At 43.7% G+C, this 19,990-nt stretch overlaps 1 protein-coding gene across 3 annotated transcripts in view; it reads right to left on the reverse strand.

Moving 5' to 3' along the window:
• The window catches only part of LOC144784709 (ATP-dependent translocase ABCB1-like), a 916,046-nt gene that overhangs the window by 523,588 nt on the left and 372,468 nt on the right, over positions 1-19,990 (reverse strand). For all 3 annotated transcript variants that reach the window (XM_078663661.1, XM_078663660.1, XM_078663662.1), the window contains one exon: positions 7,786-7,989. In XM_078663661.1, the coding sequence (XP_078519787.1) occupies positions 7,786-7,989 (204 nt within the window). The remainder of the gene's footprint in view (positions 1-7,785; positions 7,990-19,990) is intronic.

The raw sequence follows: 19,990 nt of genomic DNA on the forward strand, positions 1-19,990 counted from the left end.
CAAACTTTATAAAGTTCTGGATCCCAAAGCCTCTTGAAAAAGAATAGCCAAAATCTAATGAGGGCAGAATGTCCCAGACCCTTCCTAGACAATAAATCAGAGATGAAACCTAACTTAGAACCTGAATTCCTGACATTTCAATTCATAACAGGAAGGGATTCTAGGAAAAGGCTTGAGCAGTGCCAAGACAAAGTACTAGACACTCTAGGACCACTAGCTAGAATTTTAGACTTGGCAGAGGAAGCCTCTCCCAAGGGAACCCCTGTGGACGTTGAACTCCTCCAGGGGTGCAGTCAACAAACACTATGCTTCCCTGGAAATGCTAATGCAGGGCTAACCACCGAATGTAGGAGAGCAATTTTAATGAGAAAAACCCCCAAACTTCGAGACCTTGAAAACAAGGATATTCAGGGTGACACAAATGGTCTTCTCTTTGGAGAAAAGCTTATTAAAATAATAGGGAAGTATTTTTTGACCTTCTCAGCCTTTAGTAACACCCTTACAAACATGAGACACATATTTGCAAGTAGTGTTTTTGTGAAAGGGCAGACAGGATGAGACTGGCTGTTAGCCTCAGGCAAGATAGGTCCCTATTTCACCAACAAGGTCAACGTGGTAACGGAAGATACTTGTGGGGAAACAATATTTCCTTCTTCCAACAAAGAGGTTGAAACACCCGCACATGAGAACGTGGCAGAGGCAGATTCCAGGGACATGGACAGCAAGGTATGAGCGGTGGGTGATCTGCGGTGCTCCCGTGCGGTGGGGGCCCCGCGGCGGCTGAAGATAACCTGAGGTGGACCTGCAACGACGGGAGAGGTGAGGTGGTGCCCGCGTCCCAGTGGAGTGCTATCCCCCCCCAAGCCCTGCTGCGTGAATTGGTGCAGAGAGGTCGCGGCTCCCGAGAACTGTGGGAAATACTACCCGGGAGAGACCGACGGAGGGACACACACTCAGGTAGGTGAGGGGGCGGCAAGGCAGTGAGAACGGGATTGCTCGGGGACCATCTTGTGGATCCTGCGCCCATCCCACATTGCGGGTTTGTGTTTAGGCGGGCCCCGCATATGGGAGAGAAGACTGCTGGGCATCGCTGCTGTGGCTTGCAGCCGTATGTGGTCCGTGATGACTGCGTGGGAACGCTGGAGCACACACTGATGCTTGGGGGACTTTGATCACTGGAGTGCTAGTGGCGGTGCGGGGCTGACACAAGGAGAGCAATATGTGAGGAAGATCAACAAGCTAGACTATCAAAGACATTGTGCAGGCGCAGTGGAGGGGTGCTGAATAGGACTTGGAGGGACCTAGGTGTGCTGGTGCCTCCCCCTCCCACCTCTGATATCGGGCCTCAGACGCACGACCCGACTGTGTGGAGGATCACTCGATAGCCTGTGGTGCTGCTGTCTTGGGCTCTGTAGTACTGTGCTGCTAAGGATGTCTGCAGACCTATGAACTAACAGTGAAACTGCACTCACAAGCTACCCCAATGGTGTGGGAGTGGTGCTGCTGTCCTGTGGGATACATTGGGTGCCTACTGGTGGTTCCAGCGGATCTCGAGGGGAAGTGTTACAGGCCCTGAGACAATAAGACACATAGGACACCATGGGGCGCACTAGAACAAAGCAGCAGGACTCACATGCTTTGGAGACTACACCCATCGGAGATGAACAGAGTCTCACTGCCCGCATTCTCCAACAAGACAATACAGCCCCCAGGCAGGAGATACGTGCCTCTGTCTGTTCAAACCTTATGCACCTTATGCAACCTTCCCCCCTCTCTGCTCTTACTCTTTCCAGCTTCTGTCCTCGGCCCTCACATGCCCTTGCCCTTTGTCCCCACCCTGTTTTGCTGTGAACCTTAGACAGACTTCCTTTCATCTCTATGGTTGTCTCTTCCCTTATCCTCACTCCCTCTCCTCCCCTACCCCCCACTACTTTCTCTCACCTTTCACTCCTCCCCTAATTGTATTGCTGATTGTTTTATTTAATGTTTACTTGTTGATCTTTTTCTAGTATATTGTTGAACCACATTGTTGCACTTCCTGTCGTCTCTCCTATCGTCTCCTACCGCATCCTCACTCTATTTATGTCTCTCCCTCCCTCCTCGTTCAATGTTTTGAGACTGAACTACTTTGTCTGATGCCCAATGGAGCTACTTGGTTTAGCTATAGGGGAGATGGGCTTTGGATTCCCTCCTTGGTCGTCACCTACCCAGTCGGTCTTTAGGCAGACTTCTTTTCGTCTCTCCTTATTGTCTCTTCCCTAGCCCCTATCCTCTCTCCCATGAATCTCTCCCCTTGCCTGCTACTCTGCCTATCCCCTGTCCTTTGTGCCCTTTGACTAAGCACTCCTTCTCCCCTTGTTGGGGAAAGATCCTATATTTATACTCTGGAGTCTCAGCGAACCCGCTGAGTGAGTCCACTGCGCCAAGGGAGCCACTCACACTTGAGGTATGGTATGGCACCCCTTGCCAAAGCACTCCCTCTCCCCTTTTTGCGGAAGGATCCAGTATGTAGGCCTTGGAGTCTCGGAGACCTCTCTGAGAGAGTCCACTGCGTAAAGGGAGCCTCTTGCAATAGAGATAGGGAAGGGATACCACTTCCCTTGGGATCACAGCTTAGTGGACTTTGGACGTTGCCTTGACTCGTCTACCGGTTTGTGTCCCCTTCACCCTTCCCCTCTTCTCCCCATGCTGTGTCTCTCACCCTCCCCCTCCCCCCATCTTTCCCACCTTCTTTATCTGTCTACTTCCCCTACTCCAACCCCCCCTGAATCTCTCTCCTTGCCTTCTTTTCACCTTACGTATTTGTGCTTATTATTTTTCTCAACCGTACAAATAACTTTGTTGCCATGCTCTAAGAACTGTGTAACCTTTGTAACGATTTAACCTGTAACTATGATCTGATGCTCATGTAAAGCGCTACCTCTGAGTCTAGCCAGCGCTATATAAAACTTTTAAAATAAATAAATGAAATAAATATATTTACGGTTTAAGGTAGTGCAGTGGTGTTTCGGTAGTGTTTGGTGGTTTGTGCTGGGGGTAGTGTTTTAGGGTTTAGGGTAGTGCAGTGGTGTTTGTGTAGTGTAGGGGGTAGTGTTTTAGGGTTTAGGGTAGTGCAGTTTTGTCTGTGTAGTGTTTTTGTGTTTAGGGTAGTGCAGTGGTGTTTGGATAGTGTAAGGAATCATCGTGCAGGGGTAGTGATTTAGGGTTTAGGTCAGTGCAGTGATGTTTGGGTAGTGTAGGGGGTCATACTGGGGTATTGTTTTAGTGTTTAGGGTAGTACAGTAGTGTTTGTGTAGTGCGCAGTGCATGCGCTGCATCGCTAGGTGAGACCTAAAAAGCATTCCACCAAGATGGCTGCCAACACTTCCTGGATTGAAGTGTTGACAGCCAATTAGAGCCAAGCTTGTGCTTGTGTAGTTAGGTCCCGCCCAGATATATAAACATTTTTTTTCCTTTATTATCACAAAAACTACTGAACCGATTTACACCATTTAAAAGAAGGACGCTTTCTGGACCAAGCACTACCTGTTTACCAAAATATGGTGTAATTCCGTTCAGCTGTTCGAGCTGTAGCCGTATATAAAGTTTCCTAAGGGAAATTGATTTTCCGACCTCTTTTTTTTAAATTTCTCAGGAACTACTGAATGGATTTACACCATTTAACAACAAGAGTTCTTTCTGAAACAAGGGCTACCTTTTTGCCAATGTGGTGTAATTCCGTTCAGCAGTTTGGGCTGTAGCTGTGTCTAAAGTGTCCTATTGAAAATAACATGGAGAAAATACGTTTTGGGACCCCCCTTTTTCTGTGTAGTGTAGGGGGTTGTGCTGGCGATAATGTGCATATATATATATATATATATATATATATATACATCAACGATGTTTGCATAATCTGGAGAGGCTCTACTGATGACGCGTTGGCATTTGTAAATGATATTAACACTAATGAACTCAATCTTAGATTTACTGCTACTATTAACAACAAGTTAGCTGAGTTCTTAGATGTACAGCTCTATGTGGATAACGATGATCTTAAGACCAGACTCTATCGTAAATCCACAGAGGGCAATTCAATTCTTCATTCCCGGAGTGCCCATCCCATACACACAATCAACAGTATTCCGTATAGAGAGTTTATCTGAATTTTTCGGATATGCAGTGACAGGGCAACAACTGATACATGCTTAGCTGAATCAGTAGAGCGATTCCGTAATAGGGGTTACACTAAGAGAATCCTGGATCAGGCTTTAACCAAAGTGAAATTACTTGATCTGGAAGCTCTACTTGCTCCTAAAGTTACCACCTGTAACACCACTGAATGCTCAGTAAGATTAATCACCACTTATTTGTGCCCACGAAAGGACCATCCGCCGCATCATCTGTGCGGAATGGCCCATTATTTTAACTGACAACATCTTGGGACCAATTATGCCTAGTCTACCAGCAATTACATTCAGGAGGGCACCTTCCATGCGAGATGCCCTAGATAGACCTATGCCTGAGTTTCACCTAAAAAGTCCTGGCTCAACAAAATGGGATTCTGAAAATGCATATCTTGCCGTGCCTGCACTTTCGCGAAAAATAGCACCCACTATATACCAGCTTTTAGTGAGGTCAAAATCCCTATTCAGGAATTTTTAACATGCAGGTCGGAGTTTGTTATCAATAAATTAAAGTGTACCTGCAATCTTGAATACATAGGGAGCACTAAACTCCCTGTGCATAAACGGATTTTCCAGCACATAAGGGCCATTGTGAACTCCGATTCCAATTACCCGGTGGCGAGACATTTCAAGGCTGTCCACAATAACCAACTGAAGGACCTTGAGTATACTGTTTTATGTTCTGTTCCGCATCCCGGACTGGGTGGGAACCGTGAAAGATTGTTAAGACAAAAAGAATGCCACTTTATTTTATCTCTTGATACCAGGGCTCCTAAAGGATTGAATCTAACGGAGGATTTACATAACTTCCTCTAAACATCACACATTGCATAAGTCTTCACTGTATCCTTCTAATTTTAGCTGTAAGCCACACAGAAATGATGAATAAGAACTATTTAGATCATTCAACATATGGGTGATTTTTGGCTTCAATATGTGATATATTTTTCGCATTATATGACAGTTTTTCAATTCTAGATTAGTGTGTTCAACATTAATCTGTATATCGTCTGAGATTTTTCCCTCATGTTCCTTTTTTGTCAATAATAAGCTGAGGAATAATCAAGTAATAATTTGTTATAGATATGTTTATGTTGCAACCCACTATGAAATGGTGTGTGTTCTCTTTCCAGTAGCCTCTTAAGCTGCAGACACATATTTAAATTTTTATATATTTCTATTTTTGTTAGAACTATGAGATTTTTCTATGTATATAGCACCTATGCACTTTTTTCAGACAACGCTTACGCCGCTATTAGAAGGTCATCTATACGGACTTGCCTGTTTTTTTATGGCCGAGAAAACTTTATTGACCGCCAGTTTTTGAATGTTTAGCAACTAAAAATTTGAAGAATGAATTAGGAACTATTTAAGAATGGTTATTCAAGTATGAAATGTGCAGCTAATATATGACACTTGTCGTCACTTTATATATTCATATATTTTTTATAATTGCTGCTAGTCAAAATGGCACTAATTCTCTTACTAATTTTGATTGTTTTGGCACTTGTCTCAACTTTTTTGCTAAATCAAATATTTCGGGTGGTTAAGTGTATAGCTACTGGCCAATTTTTGACTTCTTAATGGTCCAAGTCTTAATCAAAATTATGTTGTTTATTTACAAGAGGTGGTTTCTGATAGTCTGTTTTTTATTTTCTCACTTGTGGTGTGTGTTTAAGAAAATATTTTTTTTCCTACTTTTGTGTTTACTATAAAACTGCAATGCACTCTGGGGCACATCACATGACTAAGCTCCTTCGTGGAGCGAAACGCGTCATGGATTGACATTAAGTCTTTATTTTCTCTGTGAATAAATCTTCACTCTGCTCATCCCTTGAATATTGCCTTTCGTGTCCTGATTGCTGTGAGTGTTGGAGGTGTCTTTGAGGTCTTCACCTGGTTTTACCTCGCCGTGCATTGGCGAACAGGAACATTGTTCAATATATATATATATATATATATGTATATATATATAAATATTTGGTTTTTCTTTCACTGAAAAAAACAAAGGTTACAGGGATGTTATAGTTACAAAAAAGAATTGAAACAACCTGAGAAATTTGATGTAAAAACCAAAAGTTATGGGGACTTTATAGCTAGGCTGATATTTTACTCTTACAAAACTAGAGAAATTCAGCCCTTATAATTAGCTGAGCTAACTATAACTTAGGTACCTGCAATGCACTGCTTATGACCTCACATTTTACATCACTGATAACATGGTCAGTGACATCCCTCATGACATCACTGAAGAAATTTTAAACAACATCACTGATGATATCACCCATGACATTATCTACACTCACACACCTACTCACTGATTCACAGCAACTCACCCATACAGATACTATTGCAATTACTAACTCCCATACACAGCCATTCATGCACCTACTCACTAAGAAATACACCCCACATTTCTATGTTAATTGCCCTGGGGAAGTGGCAGTCCATGGGGTTCCAGGGGGTCCATGTGGGGCCTCACACTTCTATTATTCATTGCCCTGGGAAGGTGGTTGTCCCTGGGGCTGCAGGGGGGGGGGCGGGCATGCCCCTGCATTCTTAGCATTGTTTGCCCCCGGAGGTTGTGGTTCCCAGGGCTTTTCAATAGTCTAAGAGGGGGGCCATGAGCTCCCCTCCTACGCTATTGCTATATTAAACCTGCAAGCCCCTGGGGTTTGGCTCACCCGGAGGCTTCCTGAAATAGACGTGCAGGAGACTGCATGTGTTTTTTTTTCTATTTTGGCCAAGATCCACAAGTTCACCAGCAAATTTGTAGAAAAATTTAGTTAAAAAAATGCTTTCAACCCTCGGCGGGATGGGGGGTCAGGGTATTCGTACCCTGCCCCCTTTTATTTATTTATTAAATTTGTGTGGGACTCGGCTGCCAAAATGTCCTAATTGAAATGTTTGCAGCCAATGAAATTGCAGTAGTATCAGTCAGTCCAACTTAAATATCTCTTTAACTACTGGACACATTTACACCAAATCACAAAAGGCACACTTTCTGGCCAAACATCTACCTTTCTGCCAAATTTGATGTAGTTCAGTTAAGCAGTTCAAGCTGTAGTCGTGTACTCGGATCCCGCTTGATGGATCACCCCAAAACGTTCAACACAGCAGCTGAACCAAAAAGAGAAAGTTTTTTGTTTTTTTTATGTCCGTGAAGGTTCATCAAGAGGCACCAAAATTATTGACAAAACAAAAAACACTTTTCCAATGGAAACATGGTCCTAAATAGAACCAACTACAGACGACCCAAATTTCTTACTTGAAAATTATCAAATGTATACAGTACCAGTGGTTGACCATGTGTGGTACTTGACCTACTCTATTGCAGGGCTAGAACACATTTCACTTAACCCAACTCATTTTGTAATAATTAGTCTCCCTTTTTCTTCCAATCTCCCTATTTCCTTCCACATTTACAACTAAAGCATATACTTACATGTGCAGAGATATCCATGTTGTGTTACAGAAAATATAGTACAAACAGAGGTGGAGCTCTTGGACCCTAGGTTTGTAAATTGCATTTTTGTAGTAGTACTACTGGAGCCATATTTTACATTCTCCAAAATTCCTTTTTTGAATTGGATTTTTTATGTTGAATAATGTAAAATCTTACTTCTGGGAGCTTTGATATGAAGTCGTAAGCATTGGCTTCTATGGCGGCCTGCTGAATTTCTGAGTCGGTTACATCTTCTCTGCCATAACGAATGTTCTCTGCAATTGTTGTAGCAAACAGGGTGGGTTCCTGGCTCACAACTCCAATCTTCTCTCTAAGCCATTTCACATTAAGTGTTCTTAAGTCATGTCCATCTAGAGTAACCTACAAAATATGAGAACCAACTGTAAAATCTGTTAGCTCTTCTTCAATCAACAATAGAAATGAACAAATATTAACAGCTTTATGAAGAATGATGCTAGTGTTGCTACTCCATTTCAAATGTGTAATTTTAAGCACATAGCTAACGTAATTACCTCTAGAAGTAAAATCACTGACAAATTGCAATTATACCCAAAAAAGTATCAATCAAGTATAGAGTTAATACCCAGTACAGCAAAGGTGTAAACATGAAAAAAAGAGTGATGCCTGAATCATTACTTAAATTAATTTTCTAAGATGCATTGTATATTCAGCAAACATTGTTTGAGAAAAATATTTGACAGTTTTATTTTTTTTTAAGTTTGCAGTTTTTCATTGCATTTGTGATCATTTTCCTGAATTTTGTGGATGTCAAAACGAAGGGTAGCTAACAATCTTTCCAAGGGTATTCGAAAACTATCTATACATGGGAATGAAACTCAATAGCTTCTGTGATTGTGACAATGCTTTTCTACAAATAGTCAATAAAAGTATCTTTGCATAGTTAGTTTTACTTTGCACATATGAAGTCAACGTATAGTTATAATTATAACAAGCCCTCTGCCCAGGAGGGAGCATCGGAACATCAGAAATAGCACTATAACATGGCCTGTACATCTAGACTTACAGAAATAAGTGGTCCTGGGTGATATAAAACTACACCAGTGCCAATTTTCGATTAGCACAGGTCAAAAGATCTGGGAGTAATTGCCAGTAAGCACCCAGCACTTATCACACATGCATTACCTCCTCATCATCATCCCACTAACCCTATTGCTTACTTCAATGAGAGTTGTGGGAACATTGCTACCACTGCTCAACCCTTCGAAAGCTTTCACATTTTTGCATGGGTCCTTGGAAATATCCCATAAAAATCTTCTTCCCACATCCTATTTCCTGTTTCATATTTTAGGCTTTCCTTTCAGGGCTTTCAGGAAAGCTGTAGGAGCACTTCTTTCTCGGAGGTGATGGGCCCCCTGTTTTCTTTTTCAGTTACAACTTCTTAAAATAATAAGATACATTTATTAATTAATTTATGCTGTCGGGCTTGGCCTTTTGTCTTGTACTGTAGTACTTTGAACTGCTTTTTCTTTCATCTAGCAGTGTGCATGCCTACTTTCTGTATGCTCTGCCTTGTGCGGTGCTTTGACCCACACTCCTGCTGCTTCTTTATTTATTTACTTGCAGTAGCAAGTCTTTGGGCACGGTCCCTGACTCTCCTTATTTTATTGAGGGTCGCAGCAGTTAGTGGTGCCTGGGCCCATTATTCTTTCCTATTGTGTCTAGAAACGGGGTTGTTCACCTGCATCTATTTATTCATACTCTGGAAATGGCCACAAGCAGTGCTTTTGCCCACCTTGGTTCATTACACGCCAGGCAAATAGCTCTGTAAGCGCGTCACTTACTTGCTCTATGGCATGCTTGGCAGTGTGAGAATTACTGTTATGGGTCCTTTCATTACAGAACTAGAGGTATATCCCTAGGTTTTAGGAAGCATATGAGGATGTAAATTTGTGTGTTAGAAAAGAAATAGGAATACATTTTGTGTGAAGGGACATTTGAAGGTCCTTAGTGTGGAAAAGTAAATTTTGCCATGTTCTGTGTCCCTACGCCTCATCCATCATATGTTATGTGTGCATGATTAAATATGCATATGCATTCCCCATGTCTGATTAATGACGCAATTACAGTTGTGTCCACCTCTAGTATGCCAGTTTCCAGTCCTCGTGAATACTACGAATATCAGGCCCATGTAAAGTAATGTTGCCACGTTTCCCAGTGTGCACGTTATTCCATTATAAAGTCCCCGTCTCTAGGCCTCAACAGGGCCCGGACATCAGATTCAGCTCCTGTCTCCTGAGAAGCCTCGCTAAGGAGCGATCCAGCCCCCACCTGTATCCTCGACCTTTCACTTACTTCCTGCCTCTCAGTGCCCGGTGCAGCTTGGCTCTGCCTCTGAGTCTGCCAAGACTATGTTATAGTTCCAGTTATCAGTTCAGTCCTCCTTCTCTGCATTCCTAAGTTACTGAACTGCATCAATAGTTTCCGTCATTGTCTAGCCTATGCGGCTCCACGTTAGAGAAATACTGCATTTACTGGTCATTTAATATTCTTCATCACGCACTACATGTAGAATAATGCATGGTCCAGTCTTAGAATCAAGTTAGCCTTTCCCCTCATGACTTCTAGTTTATATCAACATGTTCCCTAAACATCAGATACTAGATAGGGTTTTAGGTGCATGTCGCTCCGACCCTCCAGACTTTAGTCTCTGCTCCTAGCACAGAGTTCATAGCCCCCAGCTTCTCCTAGTGATACGTCATTGCCAGTTTGCGCGCACCACCAGGTTAGAGGTCCCGGCTCCTTAGGTAGCCCCCTCCTATGTTTCCGCCCATTCATGACATATTCTGTTACGTTTGCACCACATGTCTATGTATACGCCCAGTTACACCTACTTTTACTGTTATCTTTCGCGACTGCTACGCGTCACGCCTTCTGCTCCACCCACTGCTACGCCTACTGCAATGTAATGCTATGTGTTTGCGTTATGTATATAAGTTCATGTATTGTTATTAAAAGTTAGCGCGCTCATCCCAGACCCAGCCCCAGCAGCTGCTGGGCCTCTTTTCCCCTGCAGGGCCCTGTCATTCTGTTCCTATGCAGGTCGTCCTGTTCCTGTCCTTATGCTGTAATAAACCTGCAAAAACTCCTACTACCTCGAATCTTGACTCTTATTTATTGAGCTATCTGTTATGATATATGCCTAGTCAAAAATAGGGTATTATTTATTTATTTACCACATAATGGCGCCCGAACAGGGACTTGCCCTTTCCCCACGCGTCGGTGAAGCCACGCCGACCCCCTGACCCTCTGCAGCCGTGACGGAACCATACCGTGCACCGGCAGATATTTCTGCTTCAAGTATCCCTCAGGCCCACGGAGGAGACGGAGGAGGCGGTCCAGCATCCGAACGAGACGGTGGAGGAACGCGGCGAGTCCCGACCAGAGCCCAAGCCAAGAGTCCAAGGTCCGAGGTATCCGGAGGCCCACCCGTAACTGAAGTCCGAAGTCCGTCGTCGTAGCAGTCCAGTCCAGTCCGAGGTTGTCCGTTCTTGCTGCCCGGTGAGTACCATTACTGGGGTAGTATCTAGACAGGGTCAGTCTAAATTGACTCCTGGTCCGTGGGTTGGTGGTACCCAGACTCACAAACGAAGTGTTCACCTAGGTGGATACGGGTCTTGATGCGTCCCTTTATGGGACCGGTATGTTCCGTACTGTTTCAGCAGTGCATCCAGTAACTTTAGTCTGTTCCGTTCTCGAGAAATTCTGTTCTGTTTCTGTTCTCAGTATTTCCAGGTAATATTCTGTTCGAACTGTTATTTATGATGTTGTTCAATGTATTTCCAATGTCGTGGTATGCCTGAATTGTTCTCCCAATTGTTATTGTTCTTTGTCTACTGTATTGTGTTCCGATTCAAGTTTACAATGTCTCTCTTTTCGAGATTACGTCAGTTAAAAACTAGAAAGGGTCTGTTAGAAGAAGCAGTTCCTGTTCCGCCTAGGGACAGTCCAGGTCATTTTATGTATCAGAAACATGGCATAAGCGCCATATTGTATTTAGATTTATGGGTAGATTATACCAAACAGTTAGAAGAAAAGTATAGATGGCCCGTATCGGGTACATGGGATGCCGAGTGCATCATGCGAGTAGAAGAAGCATTATGGAAAAAGAAAGCCAGACAGTCACAGAAAGATGCCATCGAGTTATGGCGCAAAGAAGCTCATAAAAGAACCGAAAAAGAAATCAGAAAGTCAGAACTAAGTAGAGAATCCCAAGAACGAGCTCAAGAAAGAGAATTGATCGAGATAGGTGAACGAGTCAAAGCCGAACAGTCAGACAGACAGAGGCATGCCCTCATTAAGGGTATGTATCCTCTTCTTGCCGAAGGCTTGCCAAAAGCGACCCCAGAGGCATCCAGTACTTTCCCGCCACCATTAGTTCCGACCAAGCTACGTCACAAACCGACCGCAGCTGATATTTTTATTTCGTCCTATTTGGACGACACAGTCCCCGAATATGCAAATCCTGTTCGCACTCCGCCAGTCCCTGTAAATCAGGTAATTCCTGCTCCTCCAGATACCGGGGTGCCCTTAACAGCTCCCCCGGGTCAGTCCGCCATACAAGTCCAGCCCACGTTACAATTACCGACCCTGCCAGGTCGGAAAGCATCAGTTGATGATTCCAGTTTAGGGGCCACAGGAGGAGGTCTTCCTCAAACCCCGCCGCAACACAAGCGTTTATCAGCACTCGAATTACATGCTCAAGCATTACAGCGTACTCCTAAAAGTAATAAGTCTGTTACAGAAATCAGGCAAGCCCTTGGCGAGTGTGTCTATGACCCAGTTCCAGGCGAGTTTAATATGGTTTTATATTCCGTACGCGTAAGGAGAGTGACCGAGTATCTAGTCACCTTGCCGAATATGAAAGAAGATCTAGACAGAATATATCGTTTCATCCGTACAGGGGATGATCCAGAAAGTATTAGTGATGCCATGTCTCAAAGGAAAGCCGAGATTCAGCGTATGATATTAAAGTTCTTAATTAACTGTCTAATAAGAGAACAAGATAGCCCGTCTAAAGATCCAGCCGAAATGAAAACTCTAACGAAGTGGAGTGATAATATAGCCGAAGGAAAGCACAATACCATTGGTGCTATGGAAAGTATGTACAAGAAAATCCGTAGAGAAATAATAAGGATACACGAACAGCGTAAAGCAGCACAAGTAAGCGAGAAAGAAAGTACCTCTGATCCTGAAGAGGAAGACGACGAGAATACCGCCAGAATAGCGTATGTAGGAAAATCTAGATTTCCAGATCGCCATTTACGCCTAGAACACAAGTCTATTTTCCATCATTCAGCACCAGAACAAGGTTCCCTAGAACAAGTATTTCAAGCTACCGATCACATTCTGAAATCACGAATCGGTTATAGTGAGTTAGGTACTATGCATGAACAAGAAATAGTCCGATCAGCAGTCAGATGGATTACTGATTCTACCACTTTTCCAGACGAAATAGTGGCACAAATGTTTCTGAAAATGCCCCCAGCCGAGCAGCGACTGGTGGGTATGTATATGATTCAGCACCTCATTACTTTGTATGAGGGTCAACACTCTGATCCAGGTCCGTTACACGATATCCTGAACGAGTTACTCCAGTACAGATGGAGAGGTCTAGGTACCGATTTAATTAGTGTCATTCTAGAACAGCGCCACAAATATAGAACGTTTCTGAACCCGCATTTTGTTCATGTCTCACCCCCAGAAAGTAAATCATTCTACATAGACAGACAGAATCCGTTACGAGAAGTCCACCCAGTTAAAGGAACGGGTGGCGAAATGCAACGAGTGTTTGTATACACTCCAATAACAAAGATGGAACTTCTTGAAATGAAGAAATTAATTCCCTGTCATGACAAAGATCCAGCAGGGTTCCATAGAGAATTAAAAGACATGCTCCGTATGGGAGAATATACTTACCCAGATATCATTAAAATGTTAAAGGTCCTGCTACCCGCAGGGGTGTATGAAAAGTTAAAGGAAAAAGAATGGGAGGTGGGAGAGAAAAAGATCGATTGGGCAGCTCTAGAAGCTGAAGACAAGGCACGAGTACCAGGTACCGGTCTTGGAGATAAATGTAAAGAATTACCAGAATTATTGATTCAAGTTTTACCAAGATTATTGACAACTAGAAAAGAAGACTGGGATGCAATCTCAGCCTGTAAACAGAAACAAGATGAAGATATTAGTGATTTTTATTCTAGATTTGAAAAATGTTTCAGTATCAACAGTGGTCTCAAGACAAGTAGTGAGTCATACCCTCACCTTTTTGTTACTAAATTAGTCGAGAATTCAAGTCCACAAATTAAAAATCGAGTTTTGAAAGTCGAAAGCACCTGGCAAGCTAATACTCCGTCCCAGATGCTCCAGATGCTCCAGTACCACCAGAATAGGATCAGGGAAGAGCAAGAACACGAAAGAAAACGTATGAAAGACACGAAAATGAAAGTGCTAGTTGCACAATCTGTTCCCCAAGACAGTCAGAAGAGGGGTCCGAATCAAGCCAGTCATCCTGCAGCTCCCGTTAAAGGGAACTGCAATTATTGTAAACAGCCAGGTCATTTTATAAACGAGTGTGCAGTTCTGAAACACAATATAGCTACTGGTAAGACTAAAGAAAGACCACGTCCGCCTAGACAAGAACAAGTTTCACAGACTCCTCAGTCACAGAATGCACCACAGACAGTTACAGTACCGCAGCCTATTGCTGCAACACAGCATGTCACACAGCAGATGTACCAGTATGCACAGTCTGAGTATCCAGAGTACCAGCCATATTCATGAAACAGCCTAGAGAGGGAGGTAGGCTTGCCTCTCATCGAGATACCTGTAGATCAAGAAGGTCCCTATGTTCACAGTCAAGTATTAGGGAAAGACAGAAAGTTTCTGATCGATACAGGGGCAAGTAGGACCACAATCAGTCATGCCGAAGTTCCAGGGGCTCCGCTCTCAGGCTCAAGAAATGTTTCCCTTGGATTTTCAGGAAAACCTATTGTAAACGAGATATCTAAGCCAGTTACTCTAGAAGTAGGTCCATTGTCCCGTACTACTGATCTGTTACTTACTAAGTCATGTCCAGAAAATCTATTAGGCATTAAGACACTGAAGGAATTAGGTGCAGTTATATGCTGTTCCCCAGAGGGAATACGATTGTTCCTACGTGACTTTAAGGGTCACTATGTATTACGAGATTTTGATTCAAGATTGTCTAATGTTCCGCAGCATTTATGGGCGCAAGGTCCAACTGATGTAGGTTATATGCAAATCACACCCCATCGTGTGACTCTCAAACCAGGTGTAGTGTTACCACGAATCAGACAGTACAGATTGCCACCCGAGGCTGTAGCAGCCTTATCCAAAATTATTGACGAGCTCATCGCTCAAGGAGTGGTTGTAGAAACTGACTCCAATGTATGTAATTCTCCGATTATTCCAGTCATGAAACGTACTGATCCGAATGCACCCCCAGTATATCGATTAGTGATTGATTTACGAGAGCTTAATAAATGTATTATTCCGCAGTACCCAGTCGTCCCAGACATCTCTTCCCTATTGACAGCCATTGATTCCGAAGCCATGTTCTTCACTGTCATAGACCTCAAGAACGCATTTTTTAGTGTTCCTATTCATCCAGACAGTCAGTTTCTTTTCGGATTTTGTTTAAATGGAAGGAGCTATATGTTCACACGCGCTCCTCAAGGTTTCACAGAAAGCCCTAGTATTTACAGTCAAGCACTCAAGAGACAACTAGACAATATTCACATGCCAACTGACACTGCCCTGCTCCAGTATGTCGATGATCTACTGATCACAGCCCGTTCTGAACGTGCTTGCGAGCGAGCATCCCTTACAGTCTTGTATTTTCTAGCCGAGATGGGGCACAAGGTGTCCCCTTCGAAGCTTCAATTCTGTGTCCAGCAAGTGGTATACTTAGGACACTTGCTGTCCAAGAGGGGTAGGCAGTTGACACCAGACCGTATCCAGTTAATAGCGAGTCTTCCCCAGCCCAGAACCCAGAAGGAGGTACGTGCCTTTATCGGCCTTACTTCTTATTGCCGACAATGGATTCCCCAGTATGCATTTCTAGCCAAGCCACTGATACAGTTAACGACACAGGAGGCAGCCGTATCGACTGTTCTCCCTTGGACATCTGAACATACACTCAGTTTCAACGAGTTAAAGAAAGCCCTATGTCAAGCTCCAGTTCTAGCTACACCGAACTACAGTAAGCCTTTTACACTTTTCGTTACTGAACGTGAAGGTACAGCATTATCTGTTCTCACACAAGATCAAGCAGGACAATACAAGCCCTGTGCTTATTTTTCTAGCACATTAGATCCAGTCGCCCAGGCGTTGCCTGCGTGCCTCAAGTCAGTTGCAGCCACAGCACTAGCTATCAGACAAAGTGATTCCATAGTTTTAGGACATACCTTGACAGTACAAGTTCCACACTCCGTGGAAGTTCTTCTAAACCGAACACAAACTCAGCACTTGACAATTGCACGTTTAACAGGTTATGAATTGACACTGTTCCAGCCACACATAGAAATTAGACGCTGCAACGTCCTGAATCCTGCTACACTGTTACCATCCGTTAGTTCCAATCCTGCCACACATGACTGTGTGGAAGTAGTTAACATTACGACAAAGCCAAGACAAGACCTGACAGACATTCCGTTACCAGATCCCGACCTGACACTTTATGTGGATGGTTCATGTATGAGAACTAGTACAGGAGAACTAGTCGCCGCGTATGCAGTGACTACTGACACCGAAGTTATTGAAACACACCGTATTGATACCCTGTCTGCTCAAGCAGCAGAGCTAGTTGCTCTGACACAAGCCTGTATACACGCCAAGAACCTGAAAGTTAATGTTTACACAGATTCACGTTACGCATTCGGAGTTGTACACGACTTCGGAGTGCTCTGGCAGGAAAGAGGTTTCATGACTTCTCATGGAACCAAGATTCAGCATGGTCTCCTCATTCAAGCTCTGTTAGATGCCATACATTTACCGACATCCATTGCTATCATGAAGTGCAAAGCACATACGAAAGTTACTGACATTATTTCTCAAGGTAATGATCTAGCAGACCGCGCAGCCAAGCTTACAGCACAGACTCTAGACATTCCAGTTAACATGACACATACTCCAGATCCGACTACATGTATGACAGTTAAGGACCCTACACAAGATGTCATAGATATCCAGTTACATGCTACTCCCGAAGAAATCAAGAAATGGTCTGAACAAGGAGGGGTCCAGACAGATCAAGGATGGTTAACGAAGGGTAGAGCCACATGGTTCCTCCCCGACTCTATGGTTCAAGTCATTATCAATACCGCACATAGTCCAGCACATTTAGGAGAAAAAGCCATGTTAGACAGTATCCAGAACATTTGGTTCAACAAGCATTTACGAGCTGCAGCCAAGCAGAAAGTCCGTACCTGTATGATATGTTGTCAGTTTAATCCAGGTAAAAGTGTCCCGGTGGAACAAGGTGGTTTCCAGCCCCCTGACCACCCTTTTGAAGTTCTCCAGATGGATTATATTCAGATGGAGCGATGTCGAGGTTTCAAGTATGTCCTTGTAGTTGTATGCGCTTTGTCCAGATGGACAGAAGCATATCCAGTCCCAGATTACACAGCCGCGACCACTGCCAAGCAGTTGGTTCGTGAATTCTTCCCTCGATACGGACTCCCTAGAGTCGTATATTCTGATAACGGTCAGCCATTCTCATCTGAGTTAATGAAGCACGTTTCCCTGTTGTTAGGGTACCAGTGGAAGTTTCATTGTGTACGCCATCCTGAAGCAGCCGGTCTAGTCGAGAGACATAATCAGACTCTGAAAATCCGTATTGCAAAAGTCTGTAAAGAAAAAGGTGTGGACTGGCTAGTAGCTCTGCCAGTCGCTTTGTTTTATATGCGCATGGTCGCACATTCCAGATCAGGTCTGTCCCCGTATGAGGTCGTATTCGGCCGCCCCCCTAACATGTGGGGTACTCCTAGACCCCGAAGTATTACCGATGTTTCATGTAATATGCTGACAGATTACCTAGCTTCCTTGATGTCTGCCCTCAACTCATGTCGTTCACAGGTTGCCGCCGCATTTCCAGACAATACCGAGGTGGCACCACATGAAATCGTTCCAGGTTCCCTGGTGATGGTCCGAAATTTTGACAGATCAAGTCCGCTGGAGCCTCGATGGAAGGAGCCCCGTCAGGTCCTCCTCACCACCCGTACAGCCGTGAAGTTGGAAGGCCGAAAAGGATGGCTACACCTTTCTCACGTTAAACTTTTTAAAGGACTGAAACCCGTTTCTAAAAACATTTCCCAGGATTTTAAGGACTGCCAAAATATTGCTCTCAAGGACTGTCCCGCAAATGACATTGGTACAACCCCTCCCTTGGTAGAGAAAACTCCGCAGCAGGAGTATAAGTTAAAGCTCCGGTCTAGTAAAATAAGTCAGTCAGTTTGATTGTATAAGTCCTCCCCTAGGTGAAACGGTTAGACTGTTTCTGACATGTATAAAATAGACCCCCATAGTGAGAGAGTCAGTCAAAACTCAATTCAATGTACCGTTTTTCTGAGTTTCATATTATTCATCAGCATAATGATTTCCTGCACCAGCTATGCATTTTTCCTGTATTTTCCAGTTCCTTATGTAAATAAGTCTGCTAATGCTACAGTAGAGCACACATTTAGTGATCTGCCTCCTCACGAATATTCATACCGCCTCGCTATGCGTAACAATTCATTTATCCGCATGTTACATTACTCACACCAGACCAGCAATGCCACTAATTGTTGGGTGTGTGGTCGACTCCCCCCTTTCCAGACACCGAAGGGAGTTCTGCCACTTTTTCCTTATCCATTCTCACATAATGGTTCGTGTGGAGCATGGTCCACGTTAACGACATCCTCAACAGATATGTCTTTTCTTAACAGTACATGTTTCCCAGACAAGCAAGGTTTCCCCCACAGAACAGGTTTAGATCTAGAAAATGAAGTATATAATTTAGGTAATTATTCGTCGAATTTCATGGTCCTGAATGTTCAGTCTGATACTACTCCAGACTCACCTGCTATTTCAGTACTACCAGTCAAAGGCGAATTATGTGTCCGAAATAAGGGTTCTGTACATGTAGGACATAGTGAATGTACTACTGTTATCCAGTATAGTGACAGTGGGAAATCTATTTTCAAAGCTTCACGTCATTCATATTTTGTTTGTGGTCAAACCGCATATGCTCGTCTGCCCCTCGATTGGGAGGGAACCTGTTACATTGCCTTCCTACTGCCACCTGTTTTCCTAGCCCCACCTGACTACCATAGGAATTCCTTCCTAGTACATACTAGACACAAGAGAAATCTCCCGATTGTCGATTATACTGAAACTGCCGCAGAACAGTTCATTGATATTGATAAAGGTGTGTTCCCTTATTTAGGTACAGTTGTAAATAGTAAGCTAATTCGTAGATTAACAAGAACCCTCGAAGCAGTAGTAGATGAGACTGCCTCCGCTCTAGGTAACTTAACTGAAGAGCAATCCTTTATGAGAATTGTCGTTTTACAGAATCGTCTCGTCCTTGACGTCATACTGGCCGATAGGGGCGGGGCCTGTAGACTCATCGGATCTAGTTGCTGCATTTTCATTCCAAATAACGCGCCGTCTGTTTATTCAGCTATAACCAGACTCCATAAAATTGCCCATCTGTTACACCAAGATCCAGGCACCTGGACATGGTCCGGTTGGTTCTGGAATATAATTTCCGCATGGGGATGGAAAATCCTGTCCTTTTTAGGTATTGCAGTAGCGATCATATTTAGCTGCTGCCTCTGTATACAATGTGGCCCTGCGATTTGCGGCATTTGTGCTACCTCTTGTATTCCTAGTCCCAAGCCCCGTTCTAAATCCCGTTCCAGGATAATTCGAGACGAGCAAATGATACTGTATGAAATGATAGATGGTATCATGAATATTGATGTTTCCTGATGGAAACGTAGTGACAAGGAGGGAATGTGGAAAAGTAAATTTTGCCATGTTCTGTGTCCCTACGCCTCATCCATCATATGTTATGTGTGCATGATTAAATATGCATATGCATTCCCCATGTCTGATTAATGACGCAATTACAGTTGTGTCCACCTCTAGTATGCCAGTTTCCAGTCCTCGTGAATACTACGAATATCAGGCCCATGTAAAGTAATGTTGCCACGTTTCCCAGTGTGCACGTTATTCCATTATAAAGTCCCCGTCTCTAGGCCTCAACAGGGCCCGGACATCAGATTCAGCTCCTGTCTCCTGAGAAGCCTCGCTAAGGAGCGATCCAGCCCCCACC

Source organism: Lissotriton helveticus, chromosome 10 (genome assembly GCF_964261635.1).
Source record: "Lissotriton helveticus chromosome 10, aLisHel1.1, whole genome shotgun sequence".
NCBI classification, from domain to species: domain Eukaryota; kingdom Metazoa; phylum Chordata; class Amphibia; order Caudata; family Salamandridae; genus Lissotriton; species Lissotriton helveticus.